Here is a 14,892-nt window from a genome sequence, read left to right as displayed (position 1 = left end):
AAATTGGATCATACAAGGAAAGAAAAAAAACTTATACTAATAATTCAGTGAAAATAGAAGTTTCGAATGAATCATGAAAAATTGAAGATACAAATAAATATTACAGTTATTAGTAAGTGATTATATTAATTTTCACGAAAATATATATAACCACGATGATATATTAACAACTTATTTTGGATTCTAAATTTGTATTTAAGCCTCTACTTTTCTCCAAAACAATGTCATTTTAAAGATAAAAATATATTCATTTGTATTGCTGCTTTCTTTTATACATTGTACGATGGTTCATATACACAAGTACATTCTTTGTATCTCTTTCCCTCAATGTACATTTTCTTCAGATATATACAATTGGGATCATCCCCAGAGTTGGTCTGTACAGTAATAAAAATCAATATTCATATATCTACCAATTTCTTGTAATGGTTTTTACTGCATCTGTTGGCATTCAAGGAATGTTGACTATGTGAGGCTGAGTTTGCATGACCGACTGCTCAATTTCTTCATCTGATTGGGTAAACAATGGATTTGGAGACTCCTAATGGTTAACCAGAAAAACCACTCAGCAAAATTTGTTTTCGAACTAATAGCCAATAGGTGATAGGAATTATGAGTCGATTTAAAGAGAAACTCTCACCCGCTGTTGCCCGCGGTGACGGAGGGCAGTCGTTGCTTTCATCACGACATAGATTGGCAGGATAATCCCAACAGTTGGAAGTAATAACAGCTGTACAATGTAAGACGGTTTTGGTTTATATAGTCCGGAAGTCGATATGTTCAAAAGAAAAGAAGAAAACTTACCATGAACAACAGGAAAGTGTAGTCATTGGTTCCCGTAAGTATGACAGGCAGAGTATGCCGTAAAACCAAAAGAAGCATGAACTGCAGATGAAAAGAATAAGAAATCAGTCGGCAATTAGAGCAATCAATAAATTAGCACTTGAGTGTTACACAAGAGCTTTAAAGTAGACGTTTTACATATTGATGTCCCACAATTTTCAGCATAAATTTAGAACTTAAAAGTTCAGCTGCCATTGGAAGAGTCATAACTGCTTTTAATAATGTAGTTAGCTATGTCTGTCAAAAGGAAGCATACTTAGCATGGTGCGACTATATTCCTCTGCATTACACTAGTTTTTAGGACAGTGAACTTGATTTAGAGAGTGAAAGTTACCACTATTGCAACTGTTCGGTAACATATTGAGCTTCTTGTAGTCGAAACTGAATACTCATCATAATGATGATCACTTGATACTACTGCTATAAAGCGAGAATTGTTTAACTCCCTCCTAGAGATCTCCCAGTTTGCCCTGGTAAAAAGCATAAAACTTAAATGAAGCTTTATTAACCAGATAAGAGATCGCTAAAACTTTAGCATACACGCGTTACCTCAAATTCATTGGAAAACGGCCGATTTGGAACAAAGGAGGTGGTGCAGTATAGCCCGGCTTGAATTGCTGAAATGCAGAAGATCTATGATCAGATAAGTTAAGTATAACATGTACGAGATAAACTATACAACAAACAAAAACTGTATAATACTAGAAGAAAATGAAACTGAAAAAGAACAAAAGAGTTTTAGTTAGAACATGGCACATTGAAATGTAAAATAAATAACCTGATGGCATATTTCACAGGTAGTGTTGCCCTTCTCGTTGCACCATCTTTGCACACATCTTCGATGAGCATACTGTAACAAAATAGAGGCGTTGCAAAATTAGCTCCAAACAGAAGTTTACAGGATACATGAATATTTTGTCGCATCGAAACGGATTTTAGAAGTAAAAAGATAATAATAGTTGATTGAGATATGCCTTTTAAGGCCTATAAAAGATGTTCACTACATGAATCACCAAAATTTGGAAACAAAACATGCATGGTGAAAGGATTCGGGGGGTTATCTTTCATAAATAGAACATGAAACATATGCATAAAAAAACAGGTTGAAGAAACTTAAAACTCAAATTTAATATTTTTGAACTGAAACAGCCACTCAAAATAAGCCTGAACCTAACCTCCAAGCTGCCACAGCAAGAACAAGGGGTCTCCATGTTAGCATCTTCATCCTCATCTTGGCATATCCTGCATTCCACAATTTTCCTTGGGGACAACAAATCCACCTTCGGAGAAGAATCGTATACTTTCTTGTCATTGACTGCTAATGTAGTGGTCTGCAAAGAGCGGTTTCGGCTTTCGATTGCAGCTTCCAGTGTGGATTCCGTCAACAACCGATCCACTAGCAATACAAAATGATCCCCCATATTCGGATATACTAGAACTCAACAATCAGACCAAAGCCAGAAACCAATTGATCTACTTCTCTTGTTTACTTTTTCTCCCGTTTAGAAAAGCTGCAATTGATCAGAAACAACCTAATAAGCTTTTAAATTAGGTGTTGACAAATACATTTAACTTTTCAACTGAAATTAGGAACTGGGGACCCCTACAAATTCATGTAATAAGGATGGATAAAGCCATCTCATAGAGCTGACACCAATTTGGCTCTAACCATCAAACCAAAAGGAAACATCTGAAGGAAAATTGAACAGAAATGAATGAAACAGCTTCAAAAGCTCAGTAGATTGGAGAAAATAAAGATATATATATTTTCAACAACGAACACACTTAATTACACAACTGCATACAAAAAAGAAGACCCGAAAAAAAAAACAAATGAAAAAACAAATGAATTGGTATAAACCCATTGAAGAAAGTACTTCCAAAACTTTATAAAGTAAAACATAAAGGAAAAAGGGGAAATACACAGAAAAGTAAAAGAGGAATGAAAGAAAACAAAAGCATCTCCAGATGCCAACAAAAAAAAACGAGTGCTTTACCCAATCCAGAGCAAAAGTATAAAATCATAGCACGAAAAGGGTTATAACAGAAAGGGTATAAGAAAAAAAAAAGAAACTTACAAGAAAGGGATCGTTTTTCTTGAAGCAAAGGAACCTTCTTTCCTTTATCATTTGTTGTTTTAGTGCAAAATTAAAGCTTATGGTTTTGAGGAGAAGCAAGAGATTGAGTGCAAAACTTGTAGCAGCTTCAAATTGTTGCCCCCTCTTTGGTATCGTAGGTTTGAATCTTGGGGGAGTTTGTTTCTGGTGTTTAAAGGTCGACGCAAATTCGATGGAAGTGAAAGGGAAGATTGATGAGCGTCAGCCCGCGCTTTCAATTTACATAAAACGGTTGTATGGTTAAAACTATTCTCTCCTCTTTATTAAGCAGTTTTGGCTAATTATTGATTCGTGACCAGATTCCTTTGGATACTTTCCTTTCAAGCAAAAGCAAATATTATTGATGTGAAGTGTCACTATAAAGAGAAGTTTAGAAGACGATGATAATTATAATAGAGGTTGTGATATTACTCAATTTTAGATGATATGTTGTTTATATTATTAATTCTTTAATTATTTTAATTTTATTATTAAATATAAATATAAATTTTAACTATATTATTAAATCATTAAAATTTAAATTGTGTGATGACACGGACAAAATAATATTGTATTAATACGATTATTAATGTCCAAAACAATAATCTTATGGTATATTGATTTTATCAATAATCTTTTAAATAATTCATTTTACATTGCACTTTTTTTATCATCGCTAATAATGAATCATCGTCCGTTATCAATTGTCTCTTGCGACAATATTAGTATTAAAACATTCAAATTCACTTATTTTTCTTATCTTAGAATTGTTTTCTCATGAAACTCATTCAAAATCAATAAAACTAAAAAAAATTAAGAGTTTGTAGGCTTTCTCATATTTGAGGGAATTGAGGTGTTTATTCGGAAATTTGAACATTGAGAAGTATTATTTTAAGAATGAACAACATATCTTAAAACTAATCTCATCAAAAAATCATAAGAGAATATTAGAGTAGTAGTATATCAAAATTTTAGATGAATTTTCATCGATTTTGAATAAATTTCGTGGAAAATCAATTCTAAAAGAAGAAATATCAGTGAAATGTGAACGTTTTGGAATCGATATTACCGTGAAAAATAATCGATGACAAGCGAAGATTGACTACCAACAACGGCCGAAAAATTTTAGTGTTCAAATTGATATACCAATACTAAAAGTTTAATGTCTAAAATGATATCGTTTTGAGTATTAATAGTTGTGCCAAAAAATGTTATTTTCTCCACATCATCATAGTGACAAAAAGATTTAGTCATGTTATCGAGCCATTAAAATTTAACGACTCAGTAGTGTAATTGAAGTCAAAATCAAAGTTTAATATTATAATTGGAATAATTAAAAATTTAATAGTACAAATGATACACCATCTAATATAATATTCAACTATATATGTTGTACTTTATTCTTATAACAGAATAACAAAATAAGTGAAGTTAATGTGTTGGTATCTTATGCAAGAGAAAGCTAGAAAAAAAATCTTCAAACTCCCTAGTAGGAATGAACCTAGGCAGGGCGGGTGAGGCGGTATGCTCCCTGAAAATTTAAAATTACTATATATTTTAGATTTTTTTATATATTCTCTTGAAAATCTATTTTTGTCTCCTAGAATTTTATAAGATCAATTCGTCTCTTGAAATTTTATAAGTTCAAGTTCACCCCGTAACATAAAATATTGCATTCGTCCCTTCTCCCTAATCAACGTAGACCATCAATCACACAACCTTCATTGTTTATATATATATATATATATATTAAAAAAGGGAAATATCTCGAATTACAGTGGAGATTTACAATCAAAATCATGAATTAAACACATAATTAGGACATTTTCTTAAATTTATTGACACAAAATTAACAACTTAAGATCACATAAGGACCATACAAGAAAAGATTAAAAAACCTCACCAAAATTCGAACAATGATAGATACAAACATATATGATTGGATCAGGGAATGAACTGCAAATCAAGCTATTGAAAGTACCACCAACAAAACTGCAAATCGGAGTAAACAATATGGAAAAAAAACTATCCACGAATGCAAATCAAGTATTTAAATCCAATTCGAGAGTCTAAAATAAGGAAGATCAACAAGATAACAGATAAGCGTCATCTTGATCAATCATGTTGATGTCGAATCAACCCTTAAAAAGATAAATGAAAAACGACAGTCAAATGACTGAAAACGTAACAAAAGATCGAGAAAAACTTACTATAAATGTAGATGAAAATATGTCGTAAAGACATACTTATTGAAAATTGAAAACAAAAGAAAAATCAAGATGCAATATAAAAAAAAATAAGGACAATAAAAAAACCGATGATTGACAACCAACATCAAAATTGATACCTCCACCTATTAACATAAAAGAAGTAAGAGTGATACACCATAAAAAAAATAAAAAAATAGGGTACGTGACCTTTTTGAAGATTTGATAACTCCACTTTATCCTTCATTGTTATTAGTTGTCCTTTCTACACAGACAACTTTTTACTAATATAAGGTTAATACAATATAGTATTTATTTAAAAGATTTTTAATTATTTGATAATAAAAGTTCGTATATTCTTATAAATGCCATGCTTAAACGTAAGGCTTTAATAGATAACAATAATCATTTAATCATTAACAATTTAATACATAAATTTATCAATTTTCATATTTAAAATTTGGGTAGACTATATATTTAATACCCCAATTATCACTTTTATTTCATTTTAATTACCAAATTATTTTTTTCCAAAATTATATATAATATTATGTTTTTGTCAACCGCGAGTAGAAAACTAATGTGATGATGATATAATATATTTTATTATTTTTTAACATTGATGTGTCATTTTTAATTATTTTTTATTTTTCAAATCAGCAAACCATATACGTATATATATATATATATGTGTGTATGTATGTATGTATATGTATATATTTTATGAGAATAAGATAGAAATGGAGTGCGAGTTGCATTTTGAACCCTGGTACCTTTGGAAGAGGTTGAAAGCCTGGCCCGTGCTTATTATTTATGTTTTACCAGAGTATATATTAGCCCATGAACAAGAAGAGTTATTCCCATTTGATATGCTTTAGAAATTTTACAGATTTTATTCTTATCAAGTTAAATATATTCTCTGGTAAAACATAAACTATAAGCATGTATCCGTGAGATTTTGTTGGGATCGATATTGATCTTTTAATCATTGTGTTTGAGGGAGGAAGGTCAAGATATATTGAAAAGCATGTTAGCTTGGATGCTAACATGCTAGATCGTTCTAAATTTTATTTGTTATTATGCATGAATTTACGTAGCGATGGTAATTTCCCCAAATTTGATTCGACTTTATTTAATATGATTGAATTTTTTTCTAAAAAAAATTAAGTTCGGATTGGGTCGGATCAGGTCTTTTAATGAGAGAGATCGGGTCAGCTCGGTTTCAGGTGGAGGGTAAAAAAATTCTGACCCGACCAGAGAATAATAATGTAATTTTATTTTAAAAAATTATTATTATTTTAATTAAATCATTATTTTATATCGGATCGGGTATAGTTTATACTCTTAAAACTCGGTCGGGTCAAAGTCGGGTGAATGATATAAAAATTTTAGGTCGGGTTATGGTGGATGATATATATTTTTGGGTCCGATAGGGTTGATAAAAAACCCAACCCTAATCTGACCCGTTCCCATCCCAAAAGATATGAACCAAGTTATCTCCATACTTAAATGAATAATTGTTATTCCTAAATATTTGATGTTTAAGCACAAAAAATGGTAGGACATTTAAAAGTTTATTATCAAATGATTGAGATTATAAATTTTAATATAATAATATTTATCACTATATTATAATTGTAGACTCAATATTTAAATATGGTTAACTTTTTTTATATATAAAATCACTTATATTAAATTTATTAATATGTTAATCTAAAATTCTAAAACCATATATTGTAGAAGTTTAATATGTATATACCCTTTCAATTCATTTTATTTCATATGTATAACTTTATTTAAATAATTTAATGTCTCATTTCATTCGATCAACTGTTCTGGGTTGCGATTAAACTTATTAATCAAACGGTTTTGCAAATTCAATATGAAACTCCCTCGACAAGTATCGGACAAACCGAACGGTACTTTTTCAACCTATCCGGTTTTCCTTTCACACAACATTACTTGTTGGTAGTGAAGGGATGAAAAAGTAGAAATAATTTTATAATCATTTGGTCCAAACCAAAAGGTCGGGCTAAACCGTCGGATCTAAAAAGCGGGTCTCCAATCCCAAAGCCAATATGAAAAAAGAACCGAACCCGATTCACATTTACCGCGAATCAAGCGCGTGATAAACGGCGGCGATCATAGCATCTTTGACCGACGACCTCAGTGGCTTTTCACGGCGACTCTTTATTGGGAACGCGACGAAAATGGGACCCCTTCCTGCTTTCTTTAATCACGCGCCATAACGAGTATTATAATAAATTATCAGAAAATCTTCTACACAAAATCTACGCATATATACCAGAGTCATACCAGACCGTTGTATCTGTCCATTGATAGTTTTACGATACGACGTCTTAGTATACGTCTAAAATAATGTATTATTAATTTTATTATTATTTAAAATAATAAAATCGGTAAAAAATATTAAAAATATTATTATTTTTACAGTTTTAATTACTTATATAAATAAAAATAATAAAAAAAATTTGGTACCAAAAATATTATTTTGTGACCGAATTTTTTTTACCACATTTATCTATATAAATAATTAAAATCAATAAAAATAATAATATTTTTGATATTTTTTTATCAATTTTATTATTTAAAATAATAATAAAACTGATAACACTTTATTTTAAGTATATAATAAATCGTCGCACATGAGTGTTTTCTCAAAAATTGTGGGCGGGTCCCACTTTCGCTTTATTAGTGTAACGGAGTCGTAGGATCATGATGCTACGGTGCACCTAATCACAACGGAACCATCATTCGACAGAGATTATGTTTAGAACATCAAGGTTTTAAATATGAATTAAAAATTCAAAAAATGATTGCATAAAATAATAATACCGCCATGACTTTCTGAGTTAATACTATACTTTTGTATTTTTCCCATACGATATATTATTTTCTAGATATGATAATAAAATTTTCTTAATTTTTAATTAAATAATTAGTTTGATCTATACATATTTTTGGAATAATTTAGTATTAATGTTTTATTTTGGTAAAAAAAACTCTTGAATAAAAAATATTTAATTAATAAACCATCATTTTAAAATAAGATCTTATGAGATAAGGTGATACGTTGTATTTCAAAATATTCTAAAAAATATTTTTTTTATTAAATTAAGATGATTGTAAAGTAATAAATGTTATATATATTCTCAATTATTTTATAGCGAACGTTCTATCACACCTGCTACAGTCGTCGGTGCTCGAAAACAAAAGGTTGAATTGTTTTTTTGAACAACGTTTGATAATTAAAATGTTAAAAGAAGAGTAAAAGCTAAACTGTCTATTAAGTTAAATGCTAAAAGATTTTTTATTCTAAAATAAAACGTTTGATGTTTTAAATGTTAAAAAAATATATATATCTAAATGATTATTTAATCAAAAATTAGAATTATTCCTATATTATATTTTTTTAATATATTGATCTATTAATTTAAATTTCGTATTATAGAAGTTTAATTATAAAGATGCTTTTGCATGAATCAAGAGGTCTTGATAATAAATAAGTTGTCATTATTTCTAGCGGTGAATCCAAAAATATTTTTTAAGGTAGACACTTACATATTAAATATTGAAAATTTTTGTATGAGTAGGTACAAAGAAATTTCAAGGTCGACATCCATAATAAAATGAACAATTAATACAAAAAAATTCAAATTTCAAGGAGGACACGTGCCTACTCTGAATATGCTTTGCATCCACAATTGATTAAGGACCCACATTCGAACACCATAAATATTAAAAGTGTGAAAGTTCAATTTCAAATGATTGAGAGTATCTTTAAATAAATATTATATTGTATTTTTACTAGATTAATAAAAAAATATGGTATTTTATGATTTAATCCTTGAATTGTATAAATACAATATAATAATTAAAAATAAAATAAACTAAATGATATTTAGCAATCTCAACCAAATAAAATTTAAAGGTATTTAATTAGGTGTTATCATGATTAATTAAAGTTAAAAGAGAGATTGAAAGCGCCAGTGTGAATAAAGTAGTTAGAAAACATGAAAGGTTAACGATGATAAAGTAGGAAAGGACAAAATAAGTGGGTAGAAAGCAGCAAATGGAAGGGAAGGAAACCCATTTGCAGCTGATTTCGACACTGTAATTTGTTAACTTCTATTCTTTTGCTTAATCCACTTGAAAAAAAGGAGATATTTTTAAGAAGAAACTCGCTGTTTAAGCTTATATATAGCTCGGCAAAGGTTTAAGTTTTTAAAGAGAGATACATCGATAAGCAAAGGGTACTTAATAAGATTGGTTAAGAAATAACACTGTTCCCACCCGCCTTTTCGGTCTCCTCCTTCCCATGTGACTCTTTCTTCAAATCAATCCCCATCCATTAAATATACTTCTTCATAATACTGTAACCATTTATTAAATCTGAAATCTCTAAGAGTTACTTCTTCTGTCTCTTTTGACACTGCCACTGCTGGTTTGGGTTGTGGTTTTTTTTATCCCGGGAATGTTTCTAAGGTTTGGGGTTTTCTGGGTTTTTTGTGTTGGGATGATGAGTATGAGTTTCCATTGAAGTTCTGCTTAAAGCCCGGAAATGGAGAGGGTTTTGTTTGGACACTTAGTTTTATTGCTTCTCGTTTGCTTCGGCTGCTTGTTCTCTGTTCCAGTTTCGGGTCGACATGGACCAATCTCGGATCATGCCAAGTTCATTTTTGGTTGGTGTTTTTTTTACATCTCTTTTGATTTGGGACGTTATTGTTTAATCTCAAACGTTACTTGGTTTTATTCATATATGTTTCTGTTGTGATTTGATATTCATTGTTATATTTGGTTGTGGAAGAGAAATGGAATTTTGGGTGCTAGGATTAGATCTCAAATGATTATTTTGATCTTGAGTTCTTAACCTATGTAATCAAGACAAAGGACTGATCTTTATTGCTGTTTGATATCTCTAATTGTTTCGTTTTTGTTTCGGTTTGTTGAGTATGCAGGAGGGGTGAATTTAGGTCCATGGAAGAATGGAATATCTGAGTTGGCACAAGCACCAGCTCCCACGGATGATGAGCCTCCAAATACGCTGGTTTTGGCAGCCAAAAGGACAAATCGGCCGGACATTCTTCGCCATTTCAAGCATTATCTCGGTGGGTGGGATATTACCAACCGTCATTACTGGGCTGTAAAGTCTTGGCTCTACCCTGCATTCTTGTTAGTCTTTGGATTGGTTTGTTGAATATGATTGCTTTTAGAGCTGGTTTATCCTCTGTATTGTTGAAATGTAAATATCATATTAGACTTTGTAAAGACTATATCTTTAAGCCAAAGTTCGAATCTGTGTCAAATAAGACTGAATCCTATTTTTGACAGATATGATAGAGAGAACCGGATAGAATTTGAAATAGAAATTGTAGTTGTTTGGGACTTAAATGCTAGAGAAATTGTATGACAATAGTCAGTACCTTTTTTACCGATTTTTTTCAGGAAGATATGCATTATGTTTGGATTTTTTCAATGAACTAAGGTAGGAGGATTATGGCTATGCTAAAAGTAAATACGGTCGAGCTGGTAGCAGATTTTCTTAGATGAACTATGATCATTTGCTAACAAGGCCTTTTTTATCTATGACCCACTCACACTGCTTTCAAAGCTATAATTTGCATGAATTATTGAGATTTCATTGCAAATTATGATGCTTCAACATACCTCTAATTGACATTTTGACTGTGGTATCTGCAGTCTGTTGGATTTACAGGTGCTGTTGGATTCATTTTCGCTGTTTTATGGTTTGTTTCTTTCGGCTTGGTTCTTGCGGTATATCATTGTTGTGGATGGAGAGTAAACATCGAAGGAAAAAGATCAGATCGTTCCCAAAGGATTTGTCTTATAATGCTGATATTGTTCACAAGTGTTGTAGCGTAATGATCCAAACCCTAGACCTTCTACAATTAAGATCTTTGTCGAGCTTTTTATTTCTGTGCATATTTTTCTCTTGAAAGTAATATATTAACCTCTTTTAGGCTAGTTTTTTCTGACCCTAAATCTCTTACTGAGCAGGACGGGATGTGTTCTTCTTTCTGTTGGGCAAGATGAGTTTCATGATGAAGTGTTGCATACTTTGAAATATGTTGTAAACCAGTCAGACTACACTGTGCAGATATTAAAAAATGTTACACAGTACCTATCTCTAGCTAAAACCATTAGTGTGGCTCAGGTGTTCCTTCCTTCTGATGTTATGACTGATATTGACAAGTTGAACATAGATCTGAACTCAGCAGCTGATAAACTTACCGAAAAGACCAGCGAAAATGCTGTCAAAATGAGAAGAGTCTTCAATGCTGTGTATGGTCCCCCTAAACAATTAATATTACCTCTTCACTTTAGAATTAATTTGCAAATCGATATGTTAATACTTAGTCTGTCAATTTTAAATTTATTTTCAGGCGATCAGCATTGATCACAGTGGCAGCTCTAATGTTAGTTTTGGCTCTGCTTGGTCTTGGTAAGTATCAACAGAAGGTTTTGATGACTTTTATCTCATTGCTCTGTATCGTTTACATGGCTGAAGCCTATCTGAAATTTGTGCCTTATTTTGTTGCAGTGTTGTCTGTTCTAGGGCACCAACATGTCATTCACATGTAAGTTCTTTTGGGGCCGGTGTACTTTTAGTGGAAAAGCATGTTCTGAAACTAAAAATCCCCTGTGGTCCTTGGCAAATCCTCTACTTTCGATTCTACTACAACTTCATATGTTTTTCTGACACTACCAATCACTTGTTGCAGGTTCATAGTCAGCGGATGGTTACTAGTAGCTGTTACATTCGTTCTTTACGGTGTTTTCGTAATCATGAACAAGTAAGATTTTCGAAGTTTTCATTTTTGCTTACTTATTAAAGAATCTAAAACCCGGTTTGGCATCCATCACACTCTTAGTTTGTTTATATACAAAATGCACCGGCTCCCCTGCCTTCAATTCTTCAAAGTTGCTTGCTGATACAATTTTGACAATATATCAGCTTTGACATCTGTAGTTTGTTCGAACAAATTAATTCCTCCATGTCATTGCTGTTGCTTTGTTTCCTCCCTTAACGTCATATATGATTGTTTGGCTATATTTTGTCTGATGGATGTATGATCTCTTGTGTGTTTCAGTACAATTTCTGACACTTGTATGGCCATGGAAGAATGGGTGGAAAATCCCCATGCAGAGACCGCTCTTAGCAATATCCTTCCTTGTGTTGATCCTCGAACGACAAACCATACACTCACTCAAAGCAAACAAGTCATAACTAGTATAGTAAATGTTGTCAATACATACATTTACTCCATTGCCAATTCAGATCTTTCCCCTGACGACGATCGTTACTACAATCAGTCCGGGCCTCCAATGCCTCCTTTATGTTACCCGTTTGACTCTCAGCTCCAAGATCGGCAGTGTGGGCCTTACGAGGTTTCCATGGCAAATGCTTCTCTGGTATGACTGTCAACTTTGATAATACCGTTGCTGGATAAACCTTCATCCTGCAATAAAAACAGTTGCAAGAAAAACTCGACCACACTTGCGTTTAACTCTTTTATCTTTCAGGTTTGGCAGAACTATACGTGCATGGTATCAGAATCCGGTCTATGCAACACCACCGGAAGGATAACGCCAGACAGATTCACACAGCTGGTGGCAGCGGTCAATGAGAGTTATGCTCTCGAGCACTATACCCCACCATTACTGTGCCTGCAAGATTGCGATTTTGTCCGAGAGACATTTCAAAATATCACGTCGAATTACTGCCGTCCATTGGAGCATCACCTCAAGATAGTAAATGCAGGACTGGGGCTAATCTCGGTAGGAGTTTTGCTTTGTCTAGTTCTCTGGATCCTCTATGCAAACCACCCCCGAAGGGAGGAAGTGTTTGTGAAGATGCTATTGCCGAAGACGCTATTGTCGAGCTGCAAGAACTTTTTCAGCACAAACGGCAAGAACAACACAACATCGTCGATCACAAATGGTGTCTAAAATTATAGCAGCAAATTAGGTTGAAGTAAATTCTTTTCTTTTTTTTACTGGGATAGAAACCAAGATGGGGAAAAATCCCATTTTTGAGTTGGAAGGGTGATCTCCTGTCGTTTTCATATATATATATATATATGAATATGGGAAGTAATTGATTGTTAGTCATCCCAGCTTTAGATGATCCCTTAATTTAGTAGAAAATGTTATAGTTGTAGGGACATTGGAGCTACTGTAAGAAGGGGGGGGGGGGTTAAAGTATATTGATTTCTTTCAAAAGTCGAACCTTAACAAATCCTCGTCCCATGATGAGCCTTCCTCTACATAAATATATACGTACTCTTGCATCCTTTTCCTGATATAAGGAGCCAACTACGACCTCACATCACTATTGTTGAGACAAGTCAAAATACATAATGCGTTATCATCATTGCCATAGATTTTATGTTTCAAAGCTTGGCTTAGGTTATTTGCTACAGCTATAACATCATCATCTCTATCATGATGATCATCCTCGTCGTTGTCATTGTTCTGTCTTGCAATAAAATACAAAGTTCGATGATTGTTTTATAGGTTTTAAAAGTTCGGTGATCAAAATACAAACATCTTAAAATCTAAAAATTATTTGTATAATTTACATGTATATTCAAAACTAAGTTAATAATATTTTTTTTATTAATTTGTGATAAGTACAAGGTAATTTCTGTTAAAAAAATAAGTCTCAATCATTTAAAATTGAATGCTCATACTCTTGATGTTTTCGGTGCTTCAACCCAAAACCTTAAAGGATAACAATAATTCTTTTATTACCGACATAGTTGATTTATATAAATTAATAATATTAAATTTACTTGTAACACTAATTCGGTTATCCGTATACAATAAGTATAAATGATAGTTTTAAGTTTAGTGGGTTGTTGTCTCTCTTTTTATTTCCTTTTTCCTTTTGTTTAATTTTTTATTTAGGTCTAAATAATCATTTTTCTTGTTTTAATTTAATTTTAAATAATCATTCTCTATTTTGATTTTTTTGGTATAGTTTTGAAGCATTGTTTCTGTTTGTTTTTATGACATGATTGTTCTTTTGTTTTTATACCATGATTTTATCTATCATTATGATAGTTTGACATTTCATGTTGCATTCATCACGACACATCTTGTGATTAGGAAAGATTAACGGTTTCGAATAGTTAGATCCCATTTGTGTCAATTTGTCAATACATTTAGAACCGTTCATATAGCAATATGTCAGATTGATTCTCTTATTCTCCACACTTACATCAATATTGTATCTAGGTTCGAATAGACGAGGAGATTATTAATAGTTACTAGATTTTTCTAGAAGATAAAATATGTATTCAAAGAAAATGTTTTAATGTTATTTTTCTCCAAGTCCTTTGTACTTTCATGTTGAGATGGTATTGTCTTTATTATATCTTACCTTTTATTTATATTTAGTGAAAATCTAGTTTATTATTAAAAGAAAACATTAAAAATAATATTAAATTTTAAAAAATGAAGAAATATTAAAAAATATAAGAATTTTCTAATTTTTAAAATTTTAAGGATTTTTAATAACTTTATACTTTTTATTTTTTTAAAATAAGCATATATTTAAAGTTCAATTTGCAAAAAATAATTTTGATAATTTTAATATATCTATTAATATATTTATGTTTTACTGAATATCTATTATTTCTTATTTAATGTTTTTCTAGTTTTTATTATATGCATAATATATTTTAGGGTTAACTACATAA

At 31.4% G+C, this 14,892-nt stretch overlaps 2 protein-coding genes across 6 annotated transcripts; one reads left to right on the top strand and one right to left on the bottom strand.

The window, feature by feature from the left end:
- Positions 1-265: 265 nt before the first annotated feature.
- Positions 266-3,181, bottom strand: LOC120178847. Of its 2 annotated transcripts, none has more exons than XM_039184623.1 (8): positions 2,922-3,181; positions 2,019-2,354; positions 1,622-1,693; positions 1,393-1,460; positions 1,178-1,313; positions 805-885; positions 641-730; positions 266-541 (listed from the first exon to the last, which is right to left on the bottom strand). In XM_039184623.1, exons 2-8 carry the CDS (start codon positions 2,262-2,264, stop codon positions 452-454), a joined length of 783 nt encoding a protein of 260 aa, XP_039040554.1. In that variant the 5' UTR covers positions 2,265-2,354; positions 2,922-3,181; the 3' UTR covers positions 266-451. The 2 variants fall into 2 exon arrangements, with proteins under 2 accessions (XP_039040554.1, XP_039040555.1); XM_039184624.1 differs by lacking the exon at positions 2,922-3,181 and adding an exon at positions 2,451-2,532.
- Positions 3,182-9,423: 6,242 nt separating this feature from the next.
- On the top strand, positions 9,424-13,390 carry LOC120178859. 4 transcript variants are annotated; one of them, XM_039184636.1, is made up of 9 exons: positions 9,424-9,849; positions 10,126-10,310; positions 10,868-11,046; positions 11,186-11,470; positions 11,572-11,630; positions 11,730-11,766; positions 11,911-11,982; positions 12,280-12,601; positions 12,713-13,390. In XM_039184636.1, exons 1-9 carry the CDS (start codon positions 9,729-9,731, stop codon positions 13,136-13,138), a joined length of 1,686 nt encoding a protein of 561 aa, XP_039040567.1. In that variant the 5' UTR covers positions 9,424-9,728; the 3' UTR covers positions 13,139-13,390. The 4 variants fall into 4 exon arrangements, with proteins under 4 accessions (XP_039040567.1, XP_039040569.1, XP_039040568.1 ...); XM_039184638.1 differs by having other exon boundaries at positions 9,723-9,849; positions 10,126-10,275; positions 12,713-13,385; XM_039184637.1 differs by having other exon boundaries at positions 9,749-9,849; positions 10,119-10,310; positions 12,713-13,388.
- The last annotated feature ends 1,502 nt before the right edge of the window (positions 13,391-14,892 follow it).

Source organism: Hibiscus syriacus, unplaced genomic scaffold (genome assembly GCF_006381635.1).
Source record: "Hibiscus syriacus cultivar Baekdansim isolate YM2019G1 unplaced genomic scaffold, ASM638163v2 tig00112383_pilon, whole genome shotgun sequence".
In the NCBI taxonomy this organism is placed as follows: Eukaryota; Viridiplantae; Streptophyta; class Magnoliopsida; order Malvales; family Malvaceae; genus Hibiscus; species Hibiscus syriacus.
The sequence above is the reverse complement of the archived record's forward strand: the minus strand, read 5'-3'. Positions and strand labels throughout refer to the sequence as shown.

What these genes read in the sequence shown, in the direction of transcription:
- LOC120178847 (XM_039184623.1), bottom strand. Translation starts at nt 2,264, where the DNA reads ATGGGGGATCATTTTGTATTGCTAGTGGATCGGTTGTTGACGGAATCC. An exon ending in CGTTTTCCAATGAATTTGAG is followed by an intron (nt 1,314 to 1,392) that starts GTAACGCGTGTA and finishes GCTTTTTACCAG; the next exon opens with GGCAAACTGGGAGATCTCTA. An exon ending in ACCGAACAGTTGCAATAGTG is followed by an intron (nt 886 to 1,177) that starts GTAACTTTCACT and finishes TTTCATCTGCAG; the next exon opens with TTCATGCTTCTTTTGGTTTT.
- LOC120178859 (XM_039184636.1), top strand. Translation starts at nt 9,729, where the DNA reads ATGGAGAGGGTTTTGTTTGGACACTTAGTTTTATTGCTTCTCGTTTGC. An exon ending in CCAACCGTCATTACTGGGCT is followed by an intron (nt 10,311 to 10,867) that starts GTAAAGTCTTGG and finishes TGGTATCTGCAG; the next exon opens with TCTGTTGGATTTACAGGTGC. An exon ending in CCATGGCAAATGCTTCTCTG is followed by an intron (nt 12,602 to 12,712) that starts GTATGACTGTCA and finishes TTTATCTTTCAG; the next exon opens with GTTTGGCAGAACTATACGTG.